The 27,995-nt window shown below is 47.6% G+C and overlaps 1 protein-coding gene and 1 long non-coding RNA gene across 3 annotated transcripts; one reads left to right on the plus strand and one right to left on the minus strand.

Annotated features, from left to right (window-relative positions):
• The first annotated feature begins 2,674 nt into the window (after window positions 1–2,674).
• PDK2 (pyruvate dehydrogenase kinase 2) lies at window positions 2,675–27,993 on the plus strand. 2 transcript variants are annotated; one of them, XM_083583318.1, is made up of 12 exons: window positions 2,675–2,905; window positions 7,120–7,261; window positions 13,699–13,770; window positions 14,442–14,626; window positions 15,456–15,545; window positions 17,631–17,708; window positions 18,253–18,282; window positions 20,868–20,944; window positions 22,181–22,279; window positions 22,868–22,975; window positions 23,076–23,189; window positions 26,096–27,993. In XM_083583318.1, exons 1-12 carry the CDS (start codon window positions 2,785–2,787, stop codon window positions 26,234–26,236), a joined length of 1,257 nt encoding a protein of 418 aa, XP_083439444.1. In that variant the 5' UTR covers window positions 2,675–2,784; the 3' UTR covers window positions 26,237–27,993. The 2 variants fall into 2 exon arrangements, with proteins under 2 accessions (XP_083439444.1, XP_083439445.1); XM_083583319.1 differs by lacking the exon at window positions 18,253–18,282 and having other exon boundaries at window positions 2,686–2,905.
• LOC310748210 lies at window positions 23,966–26,088 on the minus strand. The gene is made up of 3 exons (XR_014541204.1): window positions 24,846–26,088; window positions 24,436–24,759; window positions 23,966–24,284 (listed from the first exon to the last, which is right to left on the minus strand). It is a non-coding gene; the product is annotated as an uncharacterized lncRNA (long non-coding RNA).
• Window positions 27,994–27,995: the final 2 nt, after the last annotated feature.

The raw sequence follows: 27,995 nt of genomic DNA on the forward strand, positions 1-27,995 counted from the left end.
GGTTAAGTCCAATCAAAGGGGACTATGGGGTTGCGGTGCTCATCTCGCTTTCAGGCCGAGGGAGCCGGCGTTTGTCCACAGACAGCTTTCCGGGTCATGCGGCCAGCATGACTAAATCGCTTCTGGTGCAACGGGACACCGTGATGGAAACCAGAGCACACGGAAATGCTGTTTAGCTTCCCGCTGCAGCAGTACCTATTTATCTATTTGCACTGGTGTGCTTTTGAACTGCTAGGTTGGCAGGAGCTGGGACAGAGCAACGGGAGCTCACCCCATTGTGGGGATTCAAATCGCCGACCTTCCGATCGGCAAGCCCAAGAAGCTCAGCATTTTAGACCATAGCACCACCAACGTCCCTTTAGCACTAAAGCCTGCGTGTCTCTCATTTTAGATATCAGTGCGTAGTATCTAAAAAGCCTGGGGTCAAGAGTTCCATTCCTAAGAAGAGGATTATTCCACATTATACAAAAGAGAGAAGTCCCATGTTTCTGATGTTACATCTCTGAAGTCAGGTTTTATACGTAATGGCCCGGCTATATATGATTAAAGAATGCCAGAGACTGCTGTAGGCCAAAGGTTGTTGAAGTAATGTGGACTTATTCCATGAACAGAAGTTAGCACAATTTTTCTCATTCATTGTAGTCTTCCCATACATTCCAGGTTTCACAGTGCAATTAATGAAATATCACCTGATCTCAGTGAATGGATAGTCTTGTGAGCCACACAGCGCACATGATGTAACTCATGGATTTATCAGAGGTGGGAAGAGGAAGTATGGGACAAAGTTTGGTAAACTAAGAGGAAAGAAGGAGCTGACACTCAGACCAATCATGTCTGTGTTTTACTCAGAAGTAACTCTTGCTAAACCTTAATGCAGGCTTCCTCAACCTTGGCCCTCCAGATGTTTTGAGACTACAATTCCCATCATCCCTGACCACTGGTCCTGCTAGCTAGGGATCGTGGGAGTTGTGGGCCAAAAACATCTGGAGGGCTGAGGTTGAGGAAGCCTGCCTTAATGATCAATTATTGATTTATTAATTATCAATTAGTACACAGTGTAGTATTTTATTCTGGAAGCTGCTTTTTGCTTTGGAGACGCAGCACAGAAAAGTTACGAATGCATCCAGTCTTCCTAGTTTCTAGCTCACTTGGTTGGAGTACGGTGCTGATAAAGCCAAGGTTGCAGGATCAATCCCTGTATGGGGCAACAGCTGCATATTCCTGCATTGCAGTGGGTTGGATGAGACAATCCTCAGGGTTCCTTCCTACTCTTCTATGATTCTGTGATGGTAGCCTTCACAAAGTGCACTTACAAAGCTTTTGCTTATCAATAGCAAAGCTGGTATTTCTCTTGGGCAGGCGATCTGTGACCGAGACGGAGCTCTTGCCTAGCCTTAGCAAATAAGCTTTCAAAAACTACCAGTCTGCATAATTATCTCACCCAGGTGGGTTGCCAAACCGTGGTCCACAGCCCAGCAGTGTTCCTCAAGTTTCATTCAAGTGGACCATAGGGTGTTGGCCAAGAACACTTACAATCTGAGTTCTTCGGAATTCAAATCGTAATTCCATAAAATACATACAATATAATCAGTGCCAGATTTACATATAAGCTAAACAAGCTGCTATAGCTTAGGGCCCCACTCTCTTGGGTCCCCCAAAAACATTTAAAGGAAAAATAACTGGATGTACGGGATGCGGGTGCCGCTGTGAGTTAAACCACAGAGCCTAGGACCTGCCGATCAGGAGGTCGGCGGTTCAAATCCCTGTGATGGGGTGAACTCCCTGCTCGGTCCCTGCTCCTGCCAACCTAGCAGTTTGAAAGCACGTCAAAGTGCAAGTAGATAAATAGGTACCACTCCGGCAGGAAGGTAAAGGGTGTATCCGTGCGCTGCTCTGGTTTGCCAGAAGCAGCTTAGTCATGCTGGCCACATGACCCGGAAGCTGTACGCCAGCTCCCTCGGCCAATAAAGCGAGATGAGTGCCACAGCCCCAGAGTCGGTCACAACTGTACCTAATGGTCAGGGGTCCCTTTACCTTTACCTAACTGGATGTACATTCCAAAATATAAGATAAAAAACAAGTAAAATAAAACCTACATACAGCAACAGTGTTCTGTGTTGCCTAGGCTCCTAAGTAAGTATGATGTAAGGCCTGCTAGCCTGCTTCCTAAAATATCACCGGTTTGCTCATTTCTATATATAGGGTGCCTACATTCTGATGTGCAAATGACTTTAGATACCTATTATGTCCATAAATTCTGCATGTATTCAACACAAAAAACAGCGACAAATTGTTGTTGACAAAGGACAGCTGTACATACAAAGGGCCCCATTACCTTCAGTAGCTTAGGGCCTCATCAAACCTAAATCCGGCCCTGGATATAATAGATGCAAGAAGCGATAAACATGCAATTACAAATCGGACGACTTCTAGAACAGCACCTTACGACGACGGCAACAATAACAGGCAGAAAAAGGAAGAGTTAAATGGGCGTGTCTCCCCTCCCCTTCCTTTTCCACGTGGTGCCGAGCGCCTTCCCATTGGCCGGCCACGTCTTGGTTTTTTCCGCCGCGGCTGCCCGTCGGAGTGGGTGGGCGGGCCCCCGCCTCGGATTGGCCGGGAGCGGGCGAGGGCGGGGCTGTGCCTTTCCGGGGTTGGCGGCTCCTCCAGGGCTGTTGCCAGTCGCTCGCTGAGCCGCCCGAGAGTGCGGGTCGGCTGTTGCAAGGCGGGAGGGCCGCTGAGTTGGCCTGCCGGGGCCTGGCTGGTGCCAGTGCAGCCGCCGCGATGCGCCTCCTACGCTGCCTGCTGAAGGGCCATTCGGCGCTGGCCGGGGCGCCCAAGTACATCGAGCACTTCAGCAAGTTCTCGCCGTCCCCGCTTTCCATGAAGCAGTTCCTGGACTTCGGTGCGTGGACGGGCAGAGGGAGGCGGGCAGGCAGGGGAAGGAGGCGCATTGACCCACCAGCCGGGTCTCCCTGCTGTCTCCAAAAATAACAAGCCAATCCGCACAAATGTGTGTTTAAATCTCTTTCCATCTGCTCTGTTGCTACTTAAACAACAGCGACAGACAAGAAGTTTTTTTTTTAATGGCAAACAAAAGGGGTGGGAAGCTTTGGTTGCGTTTCTGCTTTGCTTCTGCTCCATAGATTATTATTATTTTTAATGGTGAATTAAAAGGGAGGGGGAGTTTCGGAGCACATTCTTGTCTTGCGAGTGCAAGGAATGACCTGATTTGAGGGGGGTGGGGACTTGCTCCCAGGTAAGTGCATGTAGAGTTGTAGCCACTGGTTGCTGCGTTATTTTTCTTAGCTGCCTTGGGTGTTTTGTAGGGGGGAAAGTGAGATAATATGCATGATTTAGGGAAGCGAGAACCGGCTGCCCCCCCACCTGTGCCCAGCTAAATTGGATTAAGGACCCGCTTCTCCTTTTGCCTCCCAAACCTTGTTAAGCCCATCCCCTGCGCTTGGGACTTCATCAAAGTTGAGTTATTCTGTTTCAGGTGTTCTAAGTCCCTGGTACCTGAACAGGTTTGACATGGTGGTGGTCTTGTGCAAGTGTGAGTAGAAGCAAGTCCTGTTGAGTTGAGTGGAATTGGCTGCCAGGTCAGTTTGCCTACAGAATTGCCGCCTTGTAGATCAGTTGTGGATCAAACAGTTCAGTGTAACCAGGTGAATTGTGAGATGACCTCAGAACACCTCTCCTCTGCGTAAATATACCAAGTAACACTTTAATCTGGCTCTCTGAACAGCATTCCCTGTTTATCTATGGAGGAATGTCCGGCAGCCGAACAGGTGATCTTTCCTCTTGTTTGTGTGTGAGAGAGAGAAGATTGGGAGCATAGCTCACTTTGTGTGCAGAAGGTCTCGGGTTCAATGACATCTCCAGTTAAAAGATTATATAAGTAGATAAACATTCCTATGCACATGTAGTTCCCCACCCCGCTGCCGTAAGTGTGCAGCCACCCAACTTTCCTCAAATTTAGCCTATTCGTTGCCTCCCATGCAGTCCAGTAAATCTCTTCCTCCTGTGTGCTCCCATGCCTTTAACACACACACCCATTTCCACAACTAGATACTTCAGGCTGATCTCTGGGCTTCCACAAGTCACAGAGTGCACTTCCATAAGTAAATATGCCCTGTGTAGCTCAGATAAAAGGGGTCTGCATCGTTCCCGTTTCTGTACGTAAACATTCTGTTTTGTATAGAGTTCTTGTGCCCTTCCTTGCTAATCCATTGCCACGGTTCTGAGAGATTTGGGATATGCAGAAAGCTCTGCTTAAATGCGGGACCAGTGTTGCCTGGGGGCTAAAAGTGTATATATATGAACTAGGGAATTGCTGCATTCAGCCCCCTACTCCCCCCCCCCCAAAAAATTGTCATTTGGTTCAGCAGTTTTACCTGCAGGAGGCTAGTATAGTTTCAATGCTGCTAAATGACCCAAATCTGAGCGGGGACAGCACCGCTGTCTCCCTCTATCCACAAGGTTGCAAGCCAAACACCTGGACTAAATCTGGGCAGGTACAACTTCTAAGGTTCTGTTCCCAACAGTGCCCCTTTTGCCAGGATTTGCTCACTCCTCCACCTGGATTGACATCTCCCCAGACACACTGCTGTTTTGAAAGGACCTCAGAGATGAATGAGAGGGAGAGGGCAGGACGGACAAAATTTCAAAGTTCCCTGATGGCAGAAGCGATTCTTGTGAATTGCAAAGACCTTGCCTCCTCGCTCTGGGTTTATGCTGCTGAGTTGGGAGGGAGGGAGTTTTGTGTGATGCCCTCTGAAGGATATGAAGGACAAGCGGTGCTGATTGGGGGATCCTCAGCGTCAAGACCTCCCTTAGCCCCACTTGCTGGTTTTTCTGGCCAATTCCCCCCTCCCTCCGTTTTCCCTGCAGTGCTTCATTCCAAGCCTGCGAGAATGGTGTCTGACGCTCTTTTCAAAACAGCGGGGCTAAATAAAGAACTCCGCACTCTTTGCCTCGGTAGCGAACGGAAACATGCACAATGGAGTCCTTGTCTCCCTTTCCAGCAGTTGCTTGCACAGCTCAGCTTGCTGCTTAGTTCTTTGACCTGTGTGCAGGTTTTCTTCGGGGGAGAGTTTGGATGAAAGGGGTGGGGGCGGTGGGGAAAACCTTTGGGTGTATATGGCCCAGCTTGCCTTCTCCTAAATCCTCTACTTGCTTTTCTGTCTCCTCTGTTTGCTGAACAGCTCCCTGTTTCCCTGTCCTTGCCCAGCGCTCTCACCTTGGGTTCTTCCTCCTTTTTTTGACAGCATAAATTGCTTCCACACATCTGCTTCAGTAATAAACACATCACGTCCCTGCTGTCTGCAGACCTTCCTCCTGTTAGTAGAGAAATACCCTGTTTCCATACGGTTTGATTTATAGAATTCGGAGGTGGCAGGGCTTGGAAATAACACCATCCAATCCTGTGTGTGTTTTTGGAAAGCTGGTTCCCCACCCCCACCCCGTGCTTCTTACTAATGCATTACAGTGGTTTCTGCTTTTCTTTTTTTTTAAGCTCTCAGGACTTTTGTAAAATAAGCTGGGTATTATTTTTTTAACCACCTTGGATTTCAAGGTCAAGCTGTGCCACCGAAAACAAATTCCAGCAGTTGCATGTGAGGGATTAAGGCCTGCTATGCTAATTCATTTGCCTGGGAGTAAGATCCTTTGAAAGGTCTAAACCACTGAGCCTCTTGGGCTTGCCAATTGGAAGGTCGGTGGTTCGAATCCCCGTGACGCAGTGAGCTCCCATTGCTCTGTCCCAGCTCCTGCCAACCTAGCAGTTCGAAAGCACGCCAAAAAGTGCAAGTAGATAAATAGGTACCGCTCCGGCGGGAAGGTAAATGGCGGTTCCGTGTGCTGCTCTGGTTTTGCCAGAAGCGGCTTAGTCATGCTGGCCACATGACCCGGAAAAACTGTCTGCGGACAAACGTCGGCTCCCTCAGCCAGTAAAGCGAGATGAGCACCGCAACCCCAGAGTCGTTCATGACTGGACTTAACTGTCAGGGGTCCTTTACCTTTTAAGATCCTTTGAACTGAAGAAGATTTACTTATGAGTAGACGTGGTTAGAATTGTGGTGTTTTTCTCCGTTTCTGCGCTTCCATCTACCCCAGGAAATGGTTTTCTTGCCCATTGAGTAATCCGTAGCAGATGTTGGAAATCCACCCCAGAAATGGAGCAGTAGCAGCTGGGTGAATGGATTTGTCAGCAGCTGAAATGGCAAAGTGTGTGGCTATACAAACTCTTGGCGCCTGACTGCTTGAATCTACCATTTTGTTTCTAAATTTTGAGCAGAAACTTGCCCACCTTTTCTTTGCAGTTTGTTCTCTACAATCATGCGGTCTAGCGACTTTCAAGGAGCAGAGCCTGAGCAGCTAGCTTATTCCGTGTTCGTTATCTTACTCCAACATAGCAAAAGCAACAGAGAGCCGTTAAGACACCTTAAATACTAAGAGCGTCACCTGAGCTTTCCCTGATCAGAACCTTTGTCATCATAAATATGGAGGGGACAGTGAAGGAAGATATAAAATTTGTGTGTGTTTGTGTGCACGCACGCATGCATGCATGTTGCGCTTGTAATACTGTAGGTACGTGGTAACATAGTTAATTGCAGGATATGGAACAGGCATAGGCAAACTCGGCCCTCCAGATGTTTTGGGACTACAACTCCCATCATCCCTGACCATTGGTCCTGTTAGCTAGGGATGATGGGAGTTGTAGTCCCAAAACATCTGGAGGGCCAAGTTTGCCTATGCCTGATCTGTATCTTACAAGGCTAGAATTTTATAGATTATCCTCCGATTAGGGGACCTTCGCTGGGGATCGCAGGCTGGTTTGCAATAACTTTCCAGAGTGGCACCTGGGATCCTGACCAGGGTTCAAATCCCCACTCGACATAAAGCCTTGGGCCGGTCGCTGCCTCTCAGTCTAACCTACCTCACAGGGTTGTTGTGGGGGCTATTTGAGGAGGGGGAGAACCCATGCATAACACCTTGAGCTCCTAGAGGGGAAAAAATAGAAATGCAGCAATCAGATAAATAAATATTGGCTGGCGTAACCTTTTCCTTGGGGCGTGCGCCAGAACAGCTGATAGCAGGGTGTGTTTTTCTTTTCAGGATCCAGCAATGCCTGCGAGAAGACCTCATTCACTTTCCTCCGCCAAGAACTCCCTGTCCGGCTGGCAAACATCATGAAGGAAATCAACCTTCTCCCAGACCGTGTGCTCAGCACCCCTTCCGTTCAGCTGGTGCAAAGCTGGTGAGTCCCTTCTGTTTGCTTAGATGTTTACGGGCAGATAAAATCACAATATATAAAAAACACCATACACAATAAAAACAAGAACAAAAACAAACTAAGAATACGCTCCCTCCCACAGCACATTTAAAAGTGCATCGGATGTCAGTCACCCTACCTGAAGAGGAACAATTGCTGCCTGGCACCTAAAGGTGTATGATGAAGATGCCAGCCAAATCTCCCCGGGGAGAGCGTTCCATAGACAGGGAGCCACTGCAGAAAAGGCCCTGTTCTTGTGTTGCCACCCTCCAGTCCTCTCATGGAGGGGAGACACGAAGATGGGCCTCGGAGGATGATCAGAGGTTCCTTTATTATCCAGCCTGCCAAACCAAAGTAACTTTCCAGCCCTGGAGCGGATGTTACTTGGCTGGAGGGGTAGGTCTTTTGGCTCGATATAAGGCAGTTTCACAGTGCCCAACACCCTTCAGCAGTTGCCTGGGGGCTTCTCATTCACAGGGCTCTTTTACAGAGCCATTCTGCACAAGTCTACTCAGAAATGTAAACTCGGTGTTCATCCTCTGTGGCCCTTCTTCGTGTGCCTCCTCTGTGTAAGGTCTGGATCTGGTAACATGAGAAGGGTCTTTTCTGTGGTGGCTCCTCATTTGTGGAATGCTCTCCCCAGGCAGGCCTGTCTGGCACCTTCATTATATAGTTTTAAACTCTGGGCAAAAATGTTCCTCTTCAAACAGGCCTTTGGCTGATTAATACTCTACAGCCTTTTAAATACGTCTGGGCAAACTGAGGTTTTCTTCTTGTTGTTGTTTTGGTTTAATTATTTTCTTGTGTTTTGTCTTGTATTTTATTCTGTCAACCGCCCTGAGATATTTTGGTGAAGGGTGGCATATAAATTCAATTAAATCAATCAATCAGTCAGTCAATCAATCAATCAGTCCTGTTCAGTTCAAAGGGGTTTACTCTCGGGTAACCCTGTGTAGAAGGGATGCGGGTGGCGCTGAAGGGTTAAGCCACAGAGCCTAGGACTTGCTGATCAGAAGGTCGGCGGTTCGAATCCCCGCGACAGGGTCAGCTCCCGTTGCTCGGTCCCTGCTCCTGCCCACCTAGCAGTTCAAAAGCACGTCAAAGTGCAAGTAGATAAATAGGTACCGCTCCGGCGGGAAGGTAAACGGCGTTTCCATGCGCTGCTCTGGTTCACCAGAAGCGGCTTAATCATGCTGGCCACATGACCCGGAAGCTGTACGCCGGCTCCCTCGGCCAATAAAGCGGGAGCCCCCATTAGCTAAAGTGGTACCTCAGGTTAAGAGCAGTTTTAGGTTAAGAACGGACCTCCAGAATGAATTAAGTTATTAACCTGAGGTACCACTGTACAGACTGTGCTTCCTTGCGTTTTGTGACCACATGAGCTTGTCTTTCCAGCCATTGTTTGTGTGCGTTAAAAAAATAACCTCGCTCTTATCTGTGTAGGCCAGGGATAGCGACCCTGTGAGCTTCCAGATGTTATTGGACTCCAACTCCCATCAGCCCCAGTTAGCAAAGCCCATTGCTCGGGCCACGACATCTGGAGGGCCACGCGGGTCTCTATTTCTGCTATAGGTCCAGGAAAACCCTTCTAAGTGTGGGTTTTGCTGGCCATCACTGAAGGTTGACAGACAAGCGTGGTTTATCCGAGGGGCAGTGGAAGTAAGTTCATAAGGAAAAGTAGCCTGTGATGAATGCAGCCACAACTGGTTACCTCCTGATCTAAACCCCACCCAGCTAATCCCCTCTACCTCCCCGCCACCCGCCTTTAGCATGACATGAACACTTTATGCAAACATTGCAGTCCACAAGAGCTTAAAGGTCAAGGGACCCCTGACCATTAGTCCAGTCATGACCGACTGGGGTTGCGACACTCATCTTGCTTTATTGGCTGAGGAAGCCGGCATACAGCTTCCGGGTCATGTGGCCAGCATGACTAAGCCGCTCCTGGCGAACCAGAGCAGCACATGGAAACAGCGTTTACCTTCCCCGCCAGAGTGGTACCTATTTATCTACTTTCACTTTGACGTGCTTTCGAACTGCTAGGTTGGCAGGAGCAGGGACCGAGCAATGGAAGCTCACCCTGTCGTGGGGATTCAAACCGCCGACCTTCTGATTGGCAAGTACTAGGCTCTGTGGTTTAACCCACAGCGCCACCCACGTCCCTCCACAAGAGCTTACGTTTCAATAATTTAATTGTCAAGGTGCTCTCCCCCCCCCTTTTGCCTTGGAAGCACACGGGCTTTTTGCAATCTCTCAAACCGAAAATATGGCTGCCGTTCTTTTCTCTTTTTTTGGTGGTAAGGTGGCAGCTCTGAGTTAGAAGGACCGGTGGTTTTGGTGGAGATCAGGGAGTTGTTATGTGAGGGAAACATGAAACAGCAGAGGGAGCCGCAGATGTTGCTGTACTACAACTCCCATCATCCCTTGAATTACAACTCCCATCAGCTGTGCTGGCATCCTGCTTTAAAGGGACTGGCTGCTTGGGGCCGTGTAGATATGTTTAGGAATAATGATTTGGAGCACATAGGATAACGCAGTGCTTTTCTTGCCCTGATCTGCAAAAGTGTGTCTGTGTGTCAGAGTGGAAATAGGTTCTAAGCAGGGTGGATTTGCTTTAAATCAAATTGATTTAAATCACGATTTAAATCACTAGTCAGTAAGACTCGATTTAAATCATTTTTTTACAGATAGACTCACTCTTGCTGGTATTATCTTAATATTTGCAACCAGATGAAGGTTTCATTTTTGGAATAATAAATTTTCAGAGTAGTTTTTACAGTTATATCAAAAATTACTGATTTGGTTATACTGTTAGAAACACATAGATAATTATGAAATTATTGTCAGGTTTAATAAGTTAACTGTTTATATTTGGACAACTTTTCTGCTGTACTTTATTGGAAGGAGAAAAACAATCATTTCCTTAATAACAATTTAAACAATATTTTAAACTAAAACAGTAACGTTATAGCATATGTATCCATGTTTGTTAACTGATGTGGTTAAACGTTGTTGTTTTTTTAAAAAAACAGACTGTGTTTTAGCACACATGAAAAACTTAAAACAAATCCTTATTTCCTGATGAATAGCCTCTGGACTATGATGTAACTTAAACAGAAAACTATCTTTAGAAATATTTTTCCTCCCAAAGCATTTTGTTTTAAAAATCCAATTTAATTTTTTTTAAAAACCCGATTTTTAAATATTTTTAAATATTCTAAGGCATCGAGGAGGGATGTGGCATGTCTCGACGGGGCTGGGGAGGGATTGGCATGTAGTTTCAAACGCCCAGATTGTGCTCTAAAACACTTTCAGCAGCTGTGAGTCTTTGGGTGGGTGAACCTGGCGGCTGACTCTTAAGAAATACAGTGGTACCTCGGGTTAAGAACTTAATTCGTTCCGGAGGTCCGTTCTTAACCTGAAACTGTTCTTAACCTGAGGTACCACTTTAGCTAATGGGGCCTCCCGCCGCCGCCGCACGATTTCTGATCTCATCCTGAGGTAAAGTTCTTCACCCGAGGTACTATTTCTGGGTTAGCGGAGTCTGTAACCTGAAGCGTTTTTAACCTGAAGCGTCTGTAGCCTGAGGTACCACTGTAAACATACAAGGGAGCAGGTGAGGTCTCTGCTTGGAACCTGATGCCACAATAAATCTGTTGGCCTTTAAAGCATCCATCACCGACCCGGTACCCTCCACATGCAAGTGCCACCAGCCTCAGCCAGCGGAACGGATGGGCGTTTCAGTCCAGGTACATTGTAGGGATCAGGTGGGATTGCTATGAGGAATTATAACAAATATAGAGTAAGCCATCTGTGTCAGCAATGAAAGCATTGCGTTGACTGGGTTTAAACTATTTTGATATGATTCTTGATCAATCCACACCTCTGCATCCCTGTTCCATTTCTTTTTCTTCACCAGTCACGTACACAGCCCAGTTGCTTCGCCAGGCAGGCTCCTGGGTCATCAAAGATAGTGGGCAAGCTTCTTTGAAGTAGCCTTTCCAATATGTTAATCTCAGGATGTTAATCTTAGGGCCAGGAAACAGGTTTCACATAAAGGTGATAATGATCGCTGTCCTCCTGGCCATCTTCCTTATCATGTATATTGCTTGTTTATGACCTCAGGGGTTGCCAAATGTTCTCCTTTGTAGTTCTGTTCTTTGTTTACCCCAGAAATATGCATGCTAATTAGTTTTAATTAGTTTAACTTTTCCCCACGTGGGGTTTGTGGAAATGCTCAGAAGAAATCTGATTGGTTCTTACGAACACTCTGTAAAAAGTTCTTTTGTGAATAAAACGACCTGGGCCAAGGGGTGGAGACACACACACACACACACACAGATTATTATACACACCCTTCCCAGAGTCTTGCTGGTTCAAGCCTCTGTGTGTATTCTTATTAATCAGAGTTCAATCCTTCCTTTGTGAACGCCTCAGTACATCAGGAGGGCGGCAGGTTGGCAAAGGAGGCTTCACGGTGCCACAGCACTCTGTTTTGTTTTCTTGCTGCGGCACACTCACATGGCTCCCTACGCATGCTCAGAAAAGTGTAGCACCTTGTCAGATTCAGTTCCCAAGGAAGGAAGATGCTTGGCCGGTTGCCTGCCTGCTTGGGTCTTTTAACTTCTGTTTCCCTCACTCCCCTTTTCTTCCTCCCCCTGCCCCTTTTCAGGAAGGGGTTTTTGTTTTGTTTTCTCTTCGCCTGAAGGTGCCGCTGCTTTTAAGCGGCTCGCACGAACTTTGTCCTACTTTGAGGGAAGCACGTGATGAGGGACTGTTTGTTTGCTTCGCTTCGCCCTGTTCTCACATCCCTTTGCAGTTGCCTGAGAAACGCGGCGTAGGAAAACCGCGATTCCCCCACTGCAGAGCAAAGCAGCAAGTTGATTGCTGCAAACCCCCTCTCCCTCCCTGCACCCACCCAGTGCCCAAGCTGGCGTTGAAACCTGCCTGTTGCCTTATCAGCACCTCCCAGCTACTAATAAATATGCTTCTTTCCTTCCATGCAGCACCCCACTTTTGTTTGAAAAGTTCCATTTGATTTCCCACAGATCAAAACCCAAAGGAGAGATGCAAGTGGAATATAGGTGATGCGGTTGTCCATGTACATTCACACAAATACAGTCATACCTCAGGTTACAGCCGCTTCAGGTTGCGTTTTTTCGCCAAAAACCGGAAGTACAGGAACGGGTTACTTCCGGGTTTTGGCGGTCGTGCATGCGCAGAAGCCCTGAATCGCAACCTGCGCGTGTGCAGGCGTGGGTTGCGAGTGCTGGGGGTTGCGAACTTGCATCCCACACAGATCACGTTCACAACCCGAGCGTCCACTGTACGCATTTACAGTGGTACCTCGGGTTACATACGCTTCAGGTTACAGACTCCGCTAACCCAGAAATAGTACCTCGGGTTAAGAACTTTGCTTCAGGATGAGAACAGAAATCGTGCTCCAGTGGCGCGGCAGCAGCAGGAGGCCCCATTAGTTAAAGTGGTGCTTCAGGTTAAGAACGGACCTCCGGGACAAATTAAGTACTTAACCCGAGGTACCACTGTATATACATAGAATCAAAGAATCTTAGAATTGTAGCATTGGAAAGGACCATGTGGGTCATGCAAGTGCACCCCCTCCTCTGCAAGGCAGGAATCTTTTGCCAAGCGTGGGACTCAAATCTACAGCCCTGAGTGTAGCTAAGTCAGCAGAGCACGAGACTCTTGATCTCAGGGTTGGGGGTTTGAGCCCCATGTGGTGCAAAAGATTCCTGCATTGCAGGGGATTGGACTTGAGGACCCTTCAAACTCTATGATTCTTTGATTCTGTGGTCTAAAGATATGTGTCTCTCCTTTAGCCTCTTGCCCTAACACTAATAATAATAATTAACAGTAATTATTATTATTATTTATACCCCACCCACCTGGCTGGGTTTCCCCAACCACACTGGGTGGCTCCCAACCTAATATTAAAAACACCACCTAACATAAGAACTTCCCTACACAGGGCTGCCTTCAGATGTCTTCTAAAAGTCAGATAGTTGTTCATTTACTTGACATCTGATGGGAGGGCGTTCCACAGGGCGGGCGCCACCACTGAAAAGGTCCTCTGCCTGGTTCCCTGTAACCACACTTCTCACAGTGAGGGAACCGCCAGAAGGCCCTCGGAGCTGGACCTCAGTGTCCGGGCAGAATGATGGGGGTGGAGACACTCCTTCAGGTATACTGGACAGAGGCCATTTAGCGCTTTCATGGTCAGCACCAACACTTTGAATTGTGCTCGGAAACGTACTGGGAGCCAATGCAGGTCTTTCAGAAGCGGTGTTCTGTGGTCTTGGCGGTCTTCCCATACCCAGCCCATGAAGGCCACAGGCAACTCTTCACAAACTTCTTCTCCGTCCAAGTGGTCCCTACTCTTCTTTCTCTCTTCCTCCTACCAGGTATGTGCAGAGTTTGCTGGACATCATGGTGTTCCTGGACAAAGACCCTGAGGACCAAGGGACGTTGGGACAGTGAGTTTGGGTTTTTTGGGGGAGGGAGGAGGCTGTTGAGCACAGCTCATACAAGAACCCCACCTCAGAGCATCACTGCAAAGCCACTTTTTATGTGACATCTTTCCTGCATGGAGAATGTCAACAATCTTGTCTGGAGTTGTTGCAGTATTGGGCTTTGGTCTGCTCCCACTGGAACGTGACTTGGGAATTCAAAATAATATTTTGGTTAAATCAATATAATTTAGCTTTGCTTGGGAAGCAAAAGGTTTCTAAAATTGCATAGAAATCATTCAAAATGATTGACAAGTACTTGCAGTTATGTATTAATATTTTCAGAAGGTAAAATTAAAATCTGAAAGCGGTTTTATGTGCATCTTCATCAGACATAGACCTACCACAAAAATAATAGCAGATTGTTATTCTTCACACCCCAAAAAACATATTTTAAAGACCCCTCATAGAAGGAATCTGCAGAAATTATGTTTAACACCCCCCACCCGCCAATGAGATGCCCTAATGGGGCAGGGTGTGTGATTTTCCTCTAGCACACAGTGAAGAGTAGGAGACCTGGGCCCTTGCCTAGTCAGAAAAATTTGAAGGACGTTGTTCCGCTCTCAGACAGAAGACCTACCTCCCGTTTTTGAGATTTATTTTTCTCCCCTCCTCCTTTGTGGCCTGTCTCCTACCAGATTCACGAACGCCCTGGTCACAATCCGTAACCGCCACAACGACGTGGTCCCCACCATGGCACAGGGTGTGATCGAGTACAAAGAAGCTTATGGGGACGACCCCGTCACCAACCAAAACATCCAGTACTTCCTGGACCGCTTCTACCTGAGCCGCATTTCCATCCGCATGTTGATTAACCAGCACAGTGAGTTCAGTGGCAGCCATCTTGGATTCCTGTCCAACCCTAAACCTCCTTGTTCCTGGTCTGTAACACTGCTTCTGCAAGTCCTTTTTCTTTTTTTGCTAATTAATTTTTATCAGTTTTCAAAAAAATTGACGCATTTACATCCAATTAATACAATTCAATACAAATCTAAAGTTGTCTCCCCACCCTGTTTTTCACAGCAGTTTCCTTCTTTCCCCTTCTTGCTGTATCATAGTAGTGGCGCTGTGGTCTAAACCACTGAGCCTCTTGGGCTTGCCAGTCAGAAGGTTGGTGGTTCGAATCCCCGCGATGGAGTAAGCTCCCGTTGCTGTGTCCCATCTCCTGCCAACCTAGCATTTCGAAAGCACACCAGTGCAAGTAGATAAAGAGGTGCTGCTGTGGCAGGAAGGTAAACGGCATTTCTGTGTGCTCTGGTTTCTGTCATGGTGTCCCGTTCTGCCAGAAGCGGTTTAGTCCTGTTGGCCACACAACCTGGAAAGCTGTCTGTGGACAAACACTGGCTCCCTTGGCCTGAAAGCAAGATGAGCGCCACAACCCCATAGTTGCCTTTGACTGGACTTAACCACCAGGGGTCCTTTACCTTCACTTTTTACCTACATACTTCCCAATCCTTTACTTAAAGCAGTTTAAATTTTTATTCTTCTGCATATCCTGGGGCCTGTCACTGCCTCGAAGTGAAGTCGCCCATGCGTGGGGCAACCCGACTCCCGTTCCTGGTGTTCCAGGATCTCCTCATTCCTGTCCTGTCATGGTTACCACATGTCATGGTTTCTGCCTTTGTTTACTTCACCCTTTCCCCCCCTTACAGCCTTGATTTTCGACGGCAGCACCAACCCGGCCCACCCCAAGCACATCGGCAGCATCGATCCCAACTGCAACGTCTCGGACGTGGTCAGAGGTCGGTGGGCTTTTATCTTCTGCGTCTCCCCCCCCCCTTCCTGAAAATGAATGAACTGCAGCTAAAATGCAGCGGAACCTCGGTTTTTGAACGTCTCCGTTGACAAAGATTTTGGTTTTCAAACGCTGTACGGTGGTACCTCAGGTTACATACACTTCAGGTTACATATGCTTCAGGTTACAGACTCCGCTAACCCAGAAATAGTACCTCAGGTTAAGAACTTTGCTTCAGGGTGGGAACAGAAATCGTGCTCTGGCGGCGCGGCGGCGGCAGCAGGAGGCCCCATTAGCTAAAGTGGTGCTTCAGGTTAAGAACAGTTTCAGGTTAAGAACGGACCTCCAGAACGAACTAAGTACTTAACCCGAAGTACCACTATAAACCCAGAAGTAAATGCTTTGGTTTTTGAACACACCTCAGAAGTTGAACATGCCATGCGGCGTCCATATTGTGTTTACCATATTGAGGCTTCCGTATTGAATTTTTGAATGTTCTGGAACTCGAACAGTCTTCCGGAACGGATTACATTCGGAAACCGAGGTACCACTGTATTATGTTCATTTTTCACATGGTCTAGTCCTTCCCCTGCTCACCCCCTAATATTCTTAAGAGGGTCTCTTCTCTTCAGAGAGTAGCTGGAAGTAGGGGAGGAAAACGGTCCTTGTTTCCTTTCACTCTGCAGCTTTAATCTGAAATCATTGGTGCAGTACTGTGCCCAGAGCTCAGAAACTGCCCTTGCTAATGAAATTCCCTGTCGCAAAATGCGCCTAGAACAGTGGGAGTTTTGAACACGGCCCTCACCTGAGGGCAGTGAGGGGGATTGCCACATGAGAACAGGCCATTTCAGGAGTCTGTGGAATTCTCTCCACAGATAGACACGCCAGGCACCGTCCTTGTTGACATTTCCACACCAAGCTAAGACTTTTCCTGTTTACCCAAGGCCTTGGGTCAATTAATCTTGCCTCATTTGCAACTGTCTTCAAGGGCAGCCCCACGTGCAATGCTTGGTGGTAGTCTAACCTGCAGGTTACCGGGGCACAGACAACCGAAGCCAGGCAGTTCTTTCATAGCTGAGTTTTAGTGTTCCCAAAAAGGGAAATACCAAGAGAGAAGCGGAGAGAGAGTCCTCCGTGGCAAAGAAGCAGAAGCAATACAACTCATGTTGCATCTGTTTCTCTTTTATTATTTGACGAATGTTGATTTTATTACTTGGGGGGGCCAGCTGGGTCTTTAAGGGGAAGATCAGGGAAAAAATACTCCCTAATCCCATCACCTAGCAGCCGCCCCTTGTAATTCATACCAGCGTGCAGCAAAACCATCATGTTAAAAGAGCTCCAAAAGCAGACTGTGCTAATTAGATCTAAAGACTTGTTAAAACAAGAATTTGAGTCACATACCGGACTGAAGCGGGACGCGGGTGGCGCTGTGGGTTAAACCACAGAGCCTAGGGCTTGCCTATCAGAAGGTCGGCGGTTCGAAACCAGGCAATGGGGTGAGCTCCCATGGCTCTGTCCCTGCTCCTGCCAACCTAGCAGTTTGAAGTGCAAGTAGATAAATAGGTACTGCTCCGCTGGGAAGGTAAATGGCATTTCCGTGCGCTGCTCTGGTTTGCCAGAAGCAGCTTAGTCATGCTGGCCACATGACCCGGAAGCTGTACGCCGGCTCCCTCGGCCACTAAAGCGAGATGAGCGCCACAACCCCAGAGTCGGCCACGACTGAAACTAATGGTCAGGGGTCCCTTTACCTTTACCGGAGACTGACAAATTGATAAAATGAAGATGGACAATCAGAATTATGAAATTGGAACCAACAAGCAAGAAAGCAAAATATAAATAAAAGATGTTACATCTAAAACCAGGACATGGGGAGTCCCTGGAAATTATTTAATTTGGAATTTATAATTGGCAATAATTGTATATGATTTGATCTGATTTGTTAATAACTGGAAGATTTTTATTGGAAAATGAATAAAAATATTATTATTATTATTATTATTATTATTATTATTATTATTATTATTATTATTTTAAAAAAGCAGACTGTGCTCCTGCAGCTACCTAAAATATTGGGTCTCTCTTCCTGCCGCAGATGCTTACGACATGTCCAAGCTGTTGTGTGACAAATACTACATGGCTTCTCCTGACCTGGAGATCCAGGAAGTGAACGGTGAGTCCTGCAGAGCCAGAAGGCAGGGCGGCAACATTGAAAAGAGGGTTCATTTAAATGCGGGGTGATAAAGGAAACATGGGTGCTCCGGGGGTGTATAGGCCAAGAGCTGGTGGGCATCGATGAAGGCCGTTGTCCTAACTCTGCTTTACCTGGGAGCAAGCCTGTCGTACTCAGCAGGGCTTACTTCTGAGTAGACGTGATCAGTACTGCTCTTGCAGGCCAGCTGTGGCAGGTCCTCTCGACAGGTTTTGCAAGGCTTCCTGATAAACAGAGGTACTCCTCCTCCATCTGAATATGAGGCTCATAATCATAAATGTTGCAGAGACAGGACCTTAATTTACACTGGAGTGTAATTTTGGGGGAATGGGCTTCGTAATAACATTCTGACGGGTGAAAAATGCCCTAGGGTAGTCTCTTTCTGTTTTGGACTGCGTAACTTTCTCTCCAGGCTTCCCTTTTTAAATGAAATAAAAGATAGTCCATCCTTTCAGCTTGTAGAGCAACTCTTGGCCTCATCCATTTCCTCCCCCTTTTAATTCAGCCTCTGGAACAGGACCTCACCCGTGGCCTAGTAAGTAAATCATTCAGTCAGCAGGCTGTCCTGAAGGTTAGCATTGTGGCTCAGTGGCTAAAGCTTTGCTAGAATCCCGGCTTCCTTCCTTGTGGCTTTTTTTTTATCGCCTCCTAAACCAAACGATAGCAGCTCCCGTCCCTTTACTTGGCGGCATGGCATGGAGAATTCAACAGGTGCAGCTCTTTGCAATGTGGAAATCGGAGTCATGGGAAATCCTAGTTAACGGACAACTTAAAGTAGATGCTTAACTTATCTCTTTCATCAAGACTTAGGGGCATGTTTGCATTTTTATTTTTTTATTTTTTTGCATTCAGGACTGAATCGGTTCAGTAAGGATATTGGTTTTGCACTTTTCCAGCATTTTCTAATAAATACAGAGCAGCCTTTTGACAGAACGCAAATACTGATCTTGAATTAATAAAAGACAGAAAAACACAAGCTCTCGTTTGCTATTTTTCAGTGGTCATTTGCAGTCAAACAATCTCTCCTTCACAATTATGCAGCCCATCGTGTTCATTCTGGAAGGAAGGAAGAGCCCTACAGTTTATTAACAATAGGTCTCTTTTTCCTGGGTTTGCGGTGGAAGATAAGCAAGATAAACTAGACAGGGGCAGATAGTGGTTCTGCTTCTCAGGTATCACCAAGGGGTAAACAAACCACTTGCATCACCCATTAAAAGCATCCAAGTTCCACTAACTAACAGCAGACAACCCAGATTCACATAGAAGTCTGTCAAAAACTGAAGCTACAATGGCTAAATTGATCGAGCCTCCATGTTCAGGAGCCGTATACCCCGGATTTCAGTTTAAATGGGAGGGCTGTTGCAGTCATGCTTGGCTTGTGGGCTTTCCAGAGGCATCCGTTCGGGCCACGATGTTGGATTGGAGGGATCTTTGGTCTGTTTCAGCAGGACTCTGTTCAGGATGGTGAAAGCATTTAGCCCACAAGTGGACCCTCCCAACCATTCAATAGTATTTGGGGGGAGGGAGAGTCCAGCTCATGAACAGGGAAAACATATCAGCACACATTTGATATCAGACATCCAAACGGTTGCATTCTGCCATTGAATAAATGTGCATAACCTCCAACGCTGCTTTATACTAGCTTGCAAAATCTAATGGTTCTGCAGCAACTAGAATTACGTACAGTCGTATGTTGGTTTTCAGACAGCTTAGTTCTCGAACGTTTTGGCTCCCGAACGCCGCAAACCCGGAAGTGAGTGTTCCAGTTTGCAGACTATTTTGGGAAGCCGAACGTCCGACGGGGCTTCCACGGCTTCCGATTGGCTGCAGGAGCTTCCTGCAGCCAATCAGAAGCCGCGCTTTGGTTTCCGAACGTTTTGGAAGTCGAACGGACTTCCAAAACAGATTCCGTTCGACTTCCGAGCAGGGCCGGATTAAGGTTTGATGAGGCCCTAAGCTACTGAAGGTAATGGGGCCGTTTATATGTCCAGCTGCCCTTTGTCAACAACAAATTGTCGCTGCTATTTTGTGTTGAATATATGCTATACGGTAATTTATGGACCTAATAGGTCCATACGCAACACAAAACACTGATGCTGTATGTACGTTTTATTTTATTTGTTTTTTATCTTATATTTTGGAAATGTACATCCAGTTGTTTTTTCCCCTTTAATTTTTTGGGGGGCTCCCAAGAGAGTGGGGTCCTAAGCTTATAGCTTGTTTAGCTTATACGTAAATCCGGCACTGCTTCCGAGGTATGACTATAGAGGCATTTGGGGATTGTGCTTGTGGGAAATGGGAGCAGTTTTGTGCATGTTGAAGTGGGGGGGGGGAAGGACTTGCGAAGAGCAATAGAAACGCTGACATGTCAGCTGGTAAAGGTAAAGGGACCCCTGACCATTAGGTCCAGTCGTGACCAACTCTGGGGTTGCGGCGCTCATCTCGCTTTATTGGCCGAGGGAGCCGGCGTACAGCTTCCGGGTCATGTGGCCAACATGACTAAGCCGCTTCTGCCGAACCAGAGCAACGCACGGAAACGGTGTTTACCTTCCCGCCAGAAGGTACTTTTGCACTTTGATGTTCTTTCGAACTGCCAGGTTGGCAGGAGCAGGGACCGAGCAACGGGAGCTCACCCCGTGGCAGGGATTTGAACCGCCGACCTTCTGATCAGCAAGCCCTAGGCTCTGTGGTTTAACTCACAGCGCCACCCGCGTCCCAATGTCAGCCTGATGGGGAGCTAAAAGAAGGAAGTCTTGGAGGGCTCCCAGGGAGCCAGGGATCCAACCAAGGAGCCAGGGGAAAGGCTTCGGGGAGCAGGGAAATGCAAGGAGTCTCCTCTGTTTGTGAGGCCTTCTCTGCTTGGTTGAGTGGCTGAGGCATCCTGTCTTTTGGCATGAAAGCATTGGGGGTGTGGCATCTTGGGGGCAGCACCTGACATGAGCCAGAACATCTAACCTTGAACATGGAATCTGTGTGGATAAAGCAGCGTTTCTGAAAACTGGCAGGTAAATGCAGCAGGAAGCGTGGGCGACTTGCACGTGGCGGGTTGGTGGAAGGGAAGGTAGAGAATAGCAGCCGTTGTGCTTTCAATGACCTCTCCTCTCCTCTCCTGCTTCCTAGCTAACCACCCTGACCAGTCCATCCACATGGTCTATGTCCCGTCTCACCTGTACCACATGCTATTCGAGCTGTTCAAGGTAATTCTTCCCTGCGGTTTTGATAATAATAATAATAATACCTGAAGGAGCGTCTCCACCGCCATCGTTCAGCTCTGACACTGAGGTCCTGCAAGAAGTGAGGTTACAGGGAAGCAGGCAGAGGGCCTTCTCGGTAGTGGCACCCTCCCTGTGGAACGCCCTCCCCTCAGATGTCGAGGAAATAAACAGCTCTTTGACTTTTAGAAGACATCTGAAGGCAGCCCTGTTTAGGGAAGTTTTTAATGATTGATGTTTTATTGCTTTTTAAATTACTATTAATATTTTGTTGGGAGCTGCCCAGCGTGGCTGGGGAAACACAGCCAGATAGGCAGGGTATAAATAATAATAATAATAATAATTGTCTATTTATTACAGTCCAGTAATAGCCTCATTATAACAATAACAATTTATAATACAATGACTAATACCAGTCAGTGGAAGTCCCTCTTTTCGTCACATATTCTGGCATGGGAAGCAGTCTTGTTACTTTTGATAAATCAAAATCACACGAGATCAATAACTGTTTTTTAAAAATTCTCAAACACGCATGTCTGTTTAATGCAATAAATATTACTGAGCAAAAGAGCAGTTGGAGGAAACTGTCGCCTGACTTTTCCAGCGGAATCCTAATCCCTTTGTGGATCCATAGCGAGTTACCTGCTTGAGTTACCTTTATGGCAGTCGGCCATTTTCCCCCCAGTATGCATTTCCTTGTTGTTCTTAATGGCCGACTGCTGAGGTACACTCTAACTGTGCAGGAAGCAAACCTGTGCCCGTTGGGTGTGAAGCTTAATTCTTCCAAATTTATTCAGTGAAGGGTCTTAAAAATATGCTTTTGAGTGTGAGGAATTCCAGTCTTCTGTTATTTTTTTGGCTGGACAGCGTTTAGCTTTCTAAGTCTAGTTTTGATGAAGAATCACCTAAGCTGCTTTTAGAAAACCAAGTAATTTTGATTTTACCTTCTGAAAATGTCACGTCATGCTAACTAATAATAATAATATATAACTGCAAGTACTTGGGGATCATGTTTAATGATTTCTATGCAATTTTACCTGCAGTTTACTTACCGAGCAACGCTAAATTATATTAATTCAACCAAAGTGTCTTTTGAATGCCCAAGTCTTGTTGCAACATTTTTTGGAATCTGAAAGCTGAAATATTCAACCCAGTGGGGCAGGGAGGTCTGGTTTAGAAAAGTCTGGCTAGAGGAGACCTCGTTTTTCCATTGTCTTCCAGAACGCCATGAGAGCCACCGTAGAAAGCCACGAGTCCAGCCTCACGTTACCGCCCATCAAGGTGATGGTGTCCCTGGGCCAAGAAGACCTCTCCATCAGGGTAAGCGGGGAGACTGGGAAGGGAGGAGTTTCAGAAGGAAATCGTTCAGAAGGAGTGGCCGCCGGGACCACATAACACTGGTCCTGAGAGATCTGCATTGGCTCCCAGTAGTTTCTGAGTACAATTCAAAGTGTTGGTGCTGACCTTTGAAGCCCTAAACAGCTTTGGCCCAGTATACCTGAAGGAGCGTCTCCACCCCCATCATTCAGCCCGGACACTGAGATCGAGCTCCGAGGGCCTTCTGGCGGTTCCCTCATTGCAAGAAGTGAAGTTACAGAGAACCAGGCAGAGGGCCTTCTAGGTGGTGGCGCCCGCCCTGTGGAACGCCCTCCCATCAGATGTCAATAGGCAGCTATCTTATCTTTAAAAGACATCTGAGGGCAGCTCTGTTTAGGGAAGTTTTTAATATTTAATGCTGTGTTGTTTTTAACACACTATTGGAAGCAGTCCAGAGTGGGTGGGGAAACTCAGCCAGATGGGCGGGGTATAAATAATATTATTAATATTACTATTAACGTCTAGCAGCAGTAACTGCCCCCCCCTACCCCATCACAATTGATGCTATTTTCCCTCCCTGTCTTGGAGCAGATGAGCGACCGCGGAGGTGGGGTCCCTCTGCGCAAGATAGAGCGGCTCTTCAGCTACATGTATTCCACAGCACCCAAGCCAGAGTTGGGGACCGGAGGGACGCCCCTGGTATGTGCTCTTAACTGGGCCCAGAGTGGTGGGAGGGGGAGAGAGAGAGTGAAGACCATTTACTAACCACACTCTTGTCCTTTCCTCCTGCTAAAACCAGGCTGGCTTTGGGTATGGCTTGCCAATTTCCAGACTCTACGCTAAGTATTTCCAAGGTGACCTTCAGCTCTTCTCCATGGAGGGGTTTGGGACGGATGCTGTCATCTATTTGAAGGTGAGTTGGTCTCGTCCTTGTCTTCCTTCCCTCACCCGCAAATGTGACTTCCTTCTTTTGAGTGCCGACCTGGTTTCTTCACATATTGACCCATTGAGGAGCTGTTCTTTTCCTGCTTCTCAGGAGAGATGAACGTAGTAATAATAATAATAATAATAATAATAATAATAATAATAATAATAATAATTTATTATTTATGCACGTCTTTTTTTGCTAATTAATTTTTATCAGGTTTCAAATAAATTGACATATTTACATCCAATTAATATTACTATAATTACATCCAATACAAATCTAAAGTTGTCTTCCCAGTTCCCTTCTCTCCCCTTCTTGCTGTATCATAGTAGTGGCGCTGTGGTCTAAACCACTGAGCCTCTTGGGCTTGCCAGTCAGAAGGTTAGCAGTTCGAATCCCCGTGATGGAGTGAGCTCCTGTTGCTCTGTCCCAGCTCCTGCCAACCTAGCAGTTCGAAAGCACGTTAAAGTGCAAGTAGATAAATAGGTACCGCTCCGCTGGGAAGGTAAATGGCATTTCCGTGCGCTGCTCTAGTTCGCCAGAAGCGGCTTAGTCATGCTGGCCACATGACCCAGAAGCTGTACGCCGGCTCCCTCGGCCAATAAAGCGAGATGAGCGCCGCAACCCCAGAGTCGGTCATGACTGGACCTAATGGTCAGGGGTCCCTTTACCTTTACCTTAAATCTGGCTGGGTTTCCCCAGCCACTCTGGGCAGCTTCCAACAAAATATTAAAATACAGTAATGCATCAAACATTAAAAGCTTCCCTAAACAGGGCTGCCTTCAGATGTCTTCTAAAAGCCTGGTAGCTGTTTTTCTCTTTGACATCTGGTGGGAGGGCATTCCACAGGGCGGGTGCCACTACCGAGAAGGCCCTCTGCCTGGTTCCCTGTAACTTGGCTTCTCGCGACGAGGGAACCGCCAGAAGGCCCTCAGAGCTGGACATCAGTTCCTTTTAACAGGCTTGTCTTTTTGTGGATCTCTCCGCAAGAGGCTGTAGTTGCCATTATTATCGTTATCAGTTTACCCCGCTGTTCATCCTTAGGTCCCAGGGCGCAGGTTGCCACAATTTAAAATCCAGCTCTGGTTCGCCAGAAGCTGCTTAGTCATGCTGGCCATGTGACCCAGAAGCTGTACACCGGCTCCCTCGGCCAATAAAGTGAGATGAGTGCCGCAACCCCAGAGTCGGCCACAACTGGACCTAATGGTCAGGGGTCCCTTTTACCCTTTACCTATTAAAAGCAGATTGATACAATATTTCTCAATCAGGTAAAATTTTTAAACCACAAGGAAGCAGTGGCGTGGTAAACACGGCCAGGTAATGAAAATCGTAACACGCGTTTGAAACGAAAGGTTAGGGATGTTCGCTCTGCAGGCCATCTGCTTTGGAGCAGCTCAGCTGAGCCAAGGACCAAGGACTTGTGCACCTTATGCTCCTGAGGTCATTTGCCTTGGAACAAAATCAAGGGCAGAGAGTCCACGAGTGACATCAGTTGGGTCATTGCCTCATAGTGCCTACGAAAGTGGGCGTGGCAGGGAAACTCTTCTCCTGTTGACTGTGAGCCCCTGACTCCACTGTTCGGTGGAATCCTCTCCAACTTCTTGGGTTATCCGGCCAGCATCAGATCTTTGGATGCAGCACTCGTAACCTTTCCGGTTAGGTGGTGGCTTAAAGGATGGGCGTTAACTTTGCCACACGTGTTAACAGTGAGGGGGAAAAGTATTTGATCCCCTGCTAAATTTGCCCGTTTGCCCCCTGACGAAGAAATGACCAGTCCGTAATTTTAATGGTAGGTTTATTGTAGCTGTGAGAGACAGAATAACAAAAAATTTATTGGAATTTAGTCTTGTAGCCCAGTCCAGCCTTGTTCATGTCTACAGTTTTGTCCCTGACATCCTTGGACAGCTCTTTGGTCTTGGTCATGGTGGCTACTTTGGAATCTGCTGGATTGATTGCTTCTGTCGACAGGTGTCTTTTGTACAGGTACTGTAACGAGCTGGGATTACAGGTAAGACCTCTCCCTTACAGCAGGTGCTTCTAATCTCAGCTCGTTACATACAGTGAAGAGACCAGGTAGCCTGACATCTGGCTGGTTGATAGGTACTTATTTCAGATACTTATTTCACTCATTAGAATGCACATCAATCTCTGACTTTTGTCTTCTGGGTTTCTGGGGGTTTTTCCTGTTGTTATTCTGTCTCTCACAGCTACAATAAACCTACCGTAGAAATTATGGACTGGTCATTTCTTCGTCAGGGGGCAAACGGGCAAATTTAGCAGGGGATCAAATACTTTCCCCCCTCACTGTACTTTCTTCCGAAAGCCCTGAAGTGTCACTGGGAATTCCAAAAGAAGCCCGGGCGAAGAGGACCTTTGTTTTGGATGCATGTTTGGGTTAGGAGAACCTCTACGGGAGTTTTTGTGACCCTCCTTCAGCCGTTGACTCTGCACAAGAACTCCATATGAGTCTCCTGTTACTATTAAAATAGGGACTGTGGGAAGGCTGTTACTTTTTCTGTCTCTCCCTCCCCACACATACCTTAAAAACACACACACACACACCCCAAAGATACAACCTGGCATTGGAAAAATCTATACTGCTACAATGCCCATCTCCCTGAGCCAGTTTGGCCAGTGGCTGAGGATCATGGGAGTTGTAGTCCAGCATCTGCAGGGCACCACACTGGCTCTCCCTTTTGGAGTGAGCCCCCCAACTTGCAGGGCCCACAATGGTCACCTGGTGGTCCCTGTGGGCATTGCCAGGTACAGGGGGTTGAAGGCACGGTGGATTGGGCACTTACAGCCCTGGAGCTGCCATTGGAGGTGCATTGGCCGTGCACCTGGCCCTGCTAGGAGCCCCTAATCCCACACTGCTTTTGTCCCTTTCCCAGGCCCTGTCAACAGACTCTGTGGAGCGGCTTCCGGTGTACAACAAATCGGCTTGGCGCCACTACCAGACCATCCAGGAAGCCGACGACTGGTGCGTGCCCAGTACGGAGCCCAAGAACACCTCCACTTACAGGGTGACCTAAGACCGAGACTTTTGCTCGCTCGAGGGAACGGTGTCTCGACGCCCGGCCTCATCAACGGAGGCACTGAAACTTTGGGGCGGGAAAGAGAAACACGGGATGATCATCACCAGCACAAACCCACCTCGTTCTGCAAGAGCTCGTGGTTGGCCTGGCCTGGAGCCTGGCAGCTTCTCAGATTTGATTTTTGGAAGTACGTAGCCTAGATCTCCTTCACAAATATTGCCACAGCCCCGCATGGAACTTCTTCTCCTTCTCCTTGCCCCTCAGAACTGCCCTCTGGCCTAGCCGATTGGAGTTTGCCTTCCACGAGTGGTTTGGATCATACTTCAGTGTTTTGCACACCATCTATTATTATTATTATTATTATTATTATTATTATTATTATTATTATTATTATAATACCTTAAAATGGAAGAGCTTAAAGGATTGGGCATTTAGAGAAGAGTCAGAAAAGGATGGCAGAGCAGCGGGCACATGTGGGGTGTGTTCGTTTCCTGACACGGCGGACAGAGGGGAAGTGTCACCTATAGGCAGATAAACCTATTGAAACGAGCAGGCAAGTTTGAGAAAATTCAAGGCCACCCGGGTTGCTTCTCAATGCAAGCAGAAGAGGGAGGGCAGTTTCTGGTACACAGAAACCCTTGCGTTACATTCTGTACCTTTCCCAACGTGTATGACTCCCCAGCTAGGGAGGACGTGACATGAAAAAGAGGCCGTTTGAACTGTGGGTTGGGTAGGTGGGAGATGGGTACCCAGACTAGGGGCAGACAGACTGTAGGTGTGCAGTGGGATCTGTGCCAGCGTTGGAAGGAGATCTCAGAATTTCACTGGTGGCTCCCTGCTCAGTCGGCTTGTCCGCCCACCATTGGCTGAAATGGTTCCATGGCTGAGCGCGGATCTGCTCCCAGTGAGGCTCATGGTATGTTTCCCTTCGTGGTGGGGAAAAAACCCTGCGCACCCCGTTTTCTGCGAGCCAAAGCGTTGCCCCCAACAGGGTGGGCAGTTTGGGGGAGCCTTGCAATGCCAGAATTCCCACGTGATGCTTGCAGGAGCCACACGGAGCTGCTAGGTCGCTTGAGGCACTGTAGCAAAGCCTTGTGGGAAAAACATGGCGGCGTAAGCAACTGGGCCTAGTTCAGTGGGTTGTGGTGGGTGAGGGAGAGGCTGGGGTGGGGAGTGTTGAGGGCTTCCCCCTTCAACTCCGGTGGAGCAAGTGGCGGTCTCTGCCCAGAGAAGAAAAGTATTGTCTCCTCGACTATGGTGCGTGGAAGTGATAGGCAAGAGTCGCTGTTTGCAGTATTGGCGCCAGTTTGGGAGGTGCAAAGACTGTAGGACCTCCCTCTGCTAGTCCTCCTTCCTTCTCCTGTAGCTCCTGCCAGGGTCCCTCTTTTCTGGTCCTCGTTCGAAGCAAATGGGAACGGTGATGGGTTTGGAGCAAAGCATCCCCATCTGACTCCTGCCATTGCTTTCCGTTCCAGTCGCTTCCCCAATTCATCTAAGCAGGAATCGCCTGCGCCTCTCCCCCAAATTCTTCTGATCTCACCTTCTGGCTCCCCAAGCAACTGCCAGCCAGCCTTTGCTTGGAACCTCCTGCATGGCACACTCTCGAATTGTCTGGAAGTTTCCATGTACATATATATATATATATAGATCTATTTTATTCTCTGGGTGGAACCACGGACACACAAAAACTGCCGCAGTATTCTTTGCTCGCTGACGAACCATCGGGGGGGAAAACCATTAAATTTTAAACCCTACC

Source organism: Podarcis filfolensis (assembly GCF_964270895.1).
Source record: "Podarcis filfolensis genome assembly, chromosome: 13".
Classification (NCBI taxonomy): domain Eukaryota; kingdom Metazoa; phylum Chordata; class Lepidosauria; order Squamata; family Lacertidae; genus Podarcis; species Podarcis filfolensis.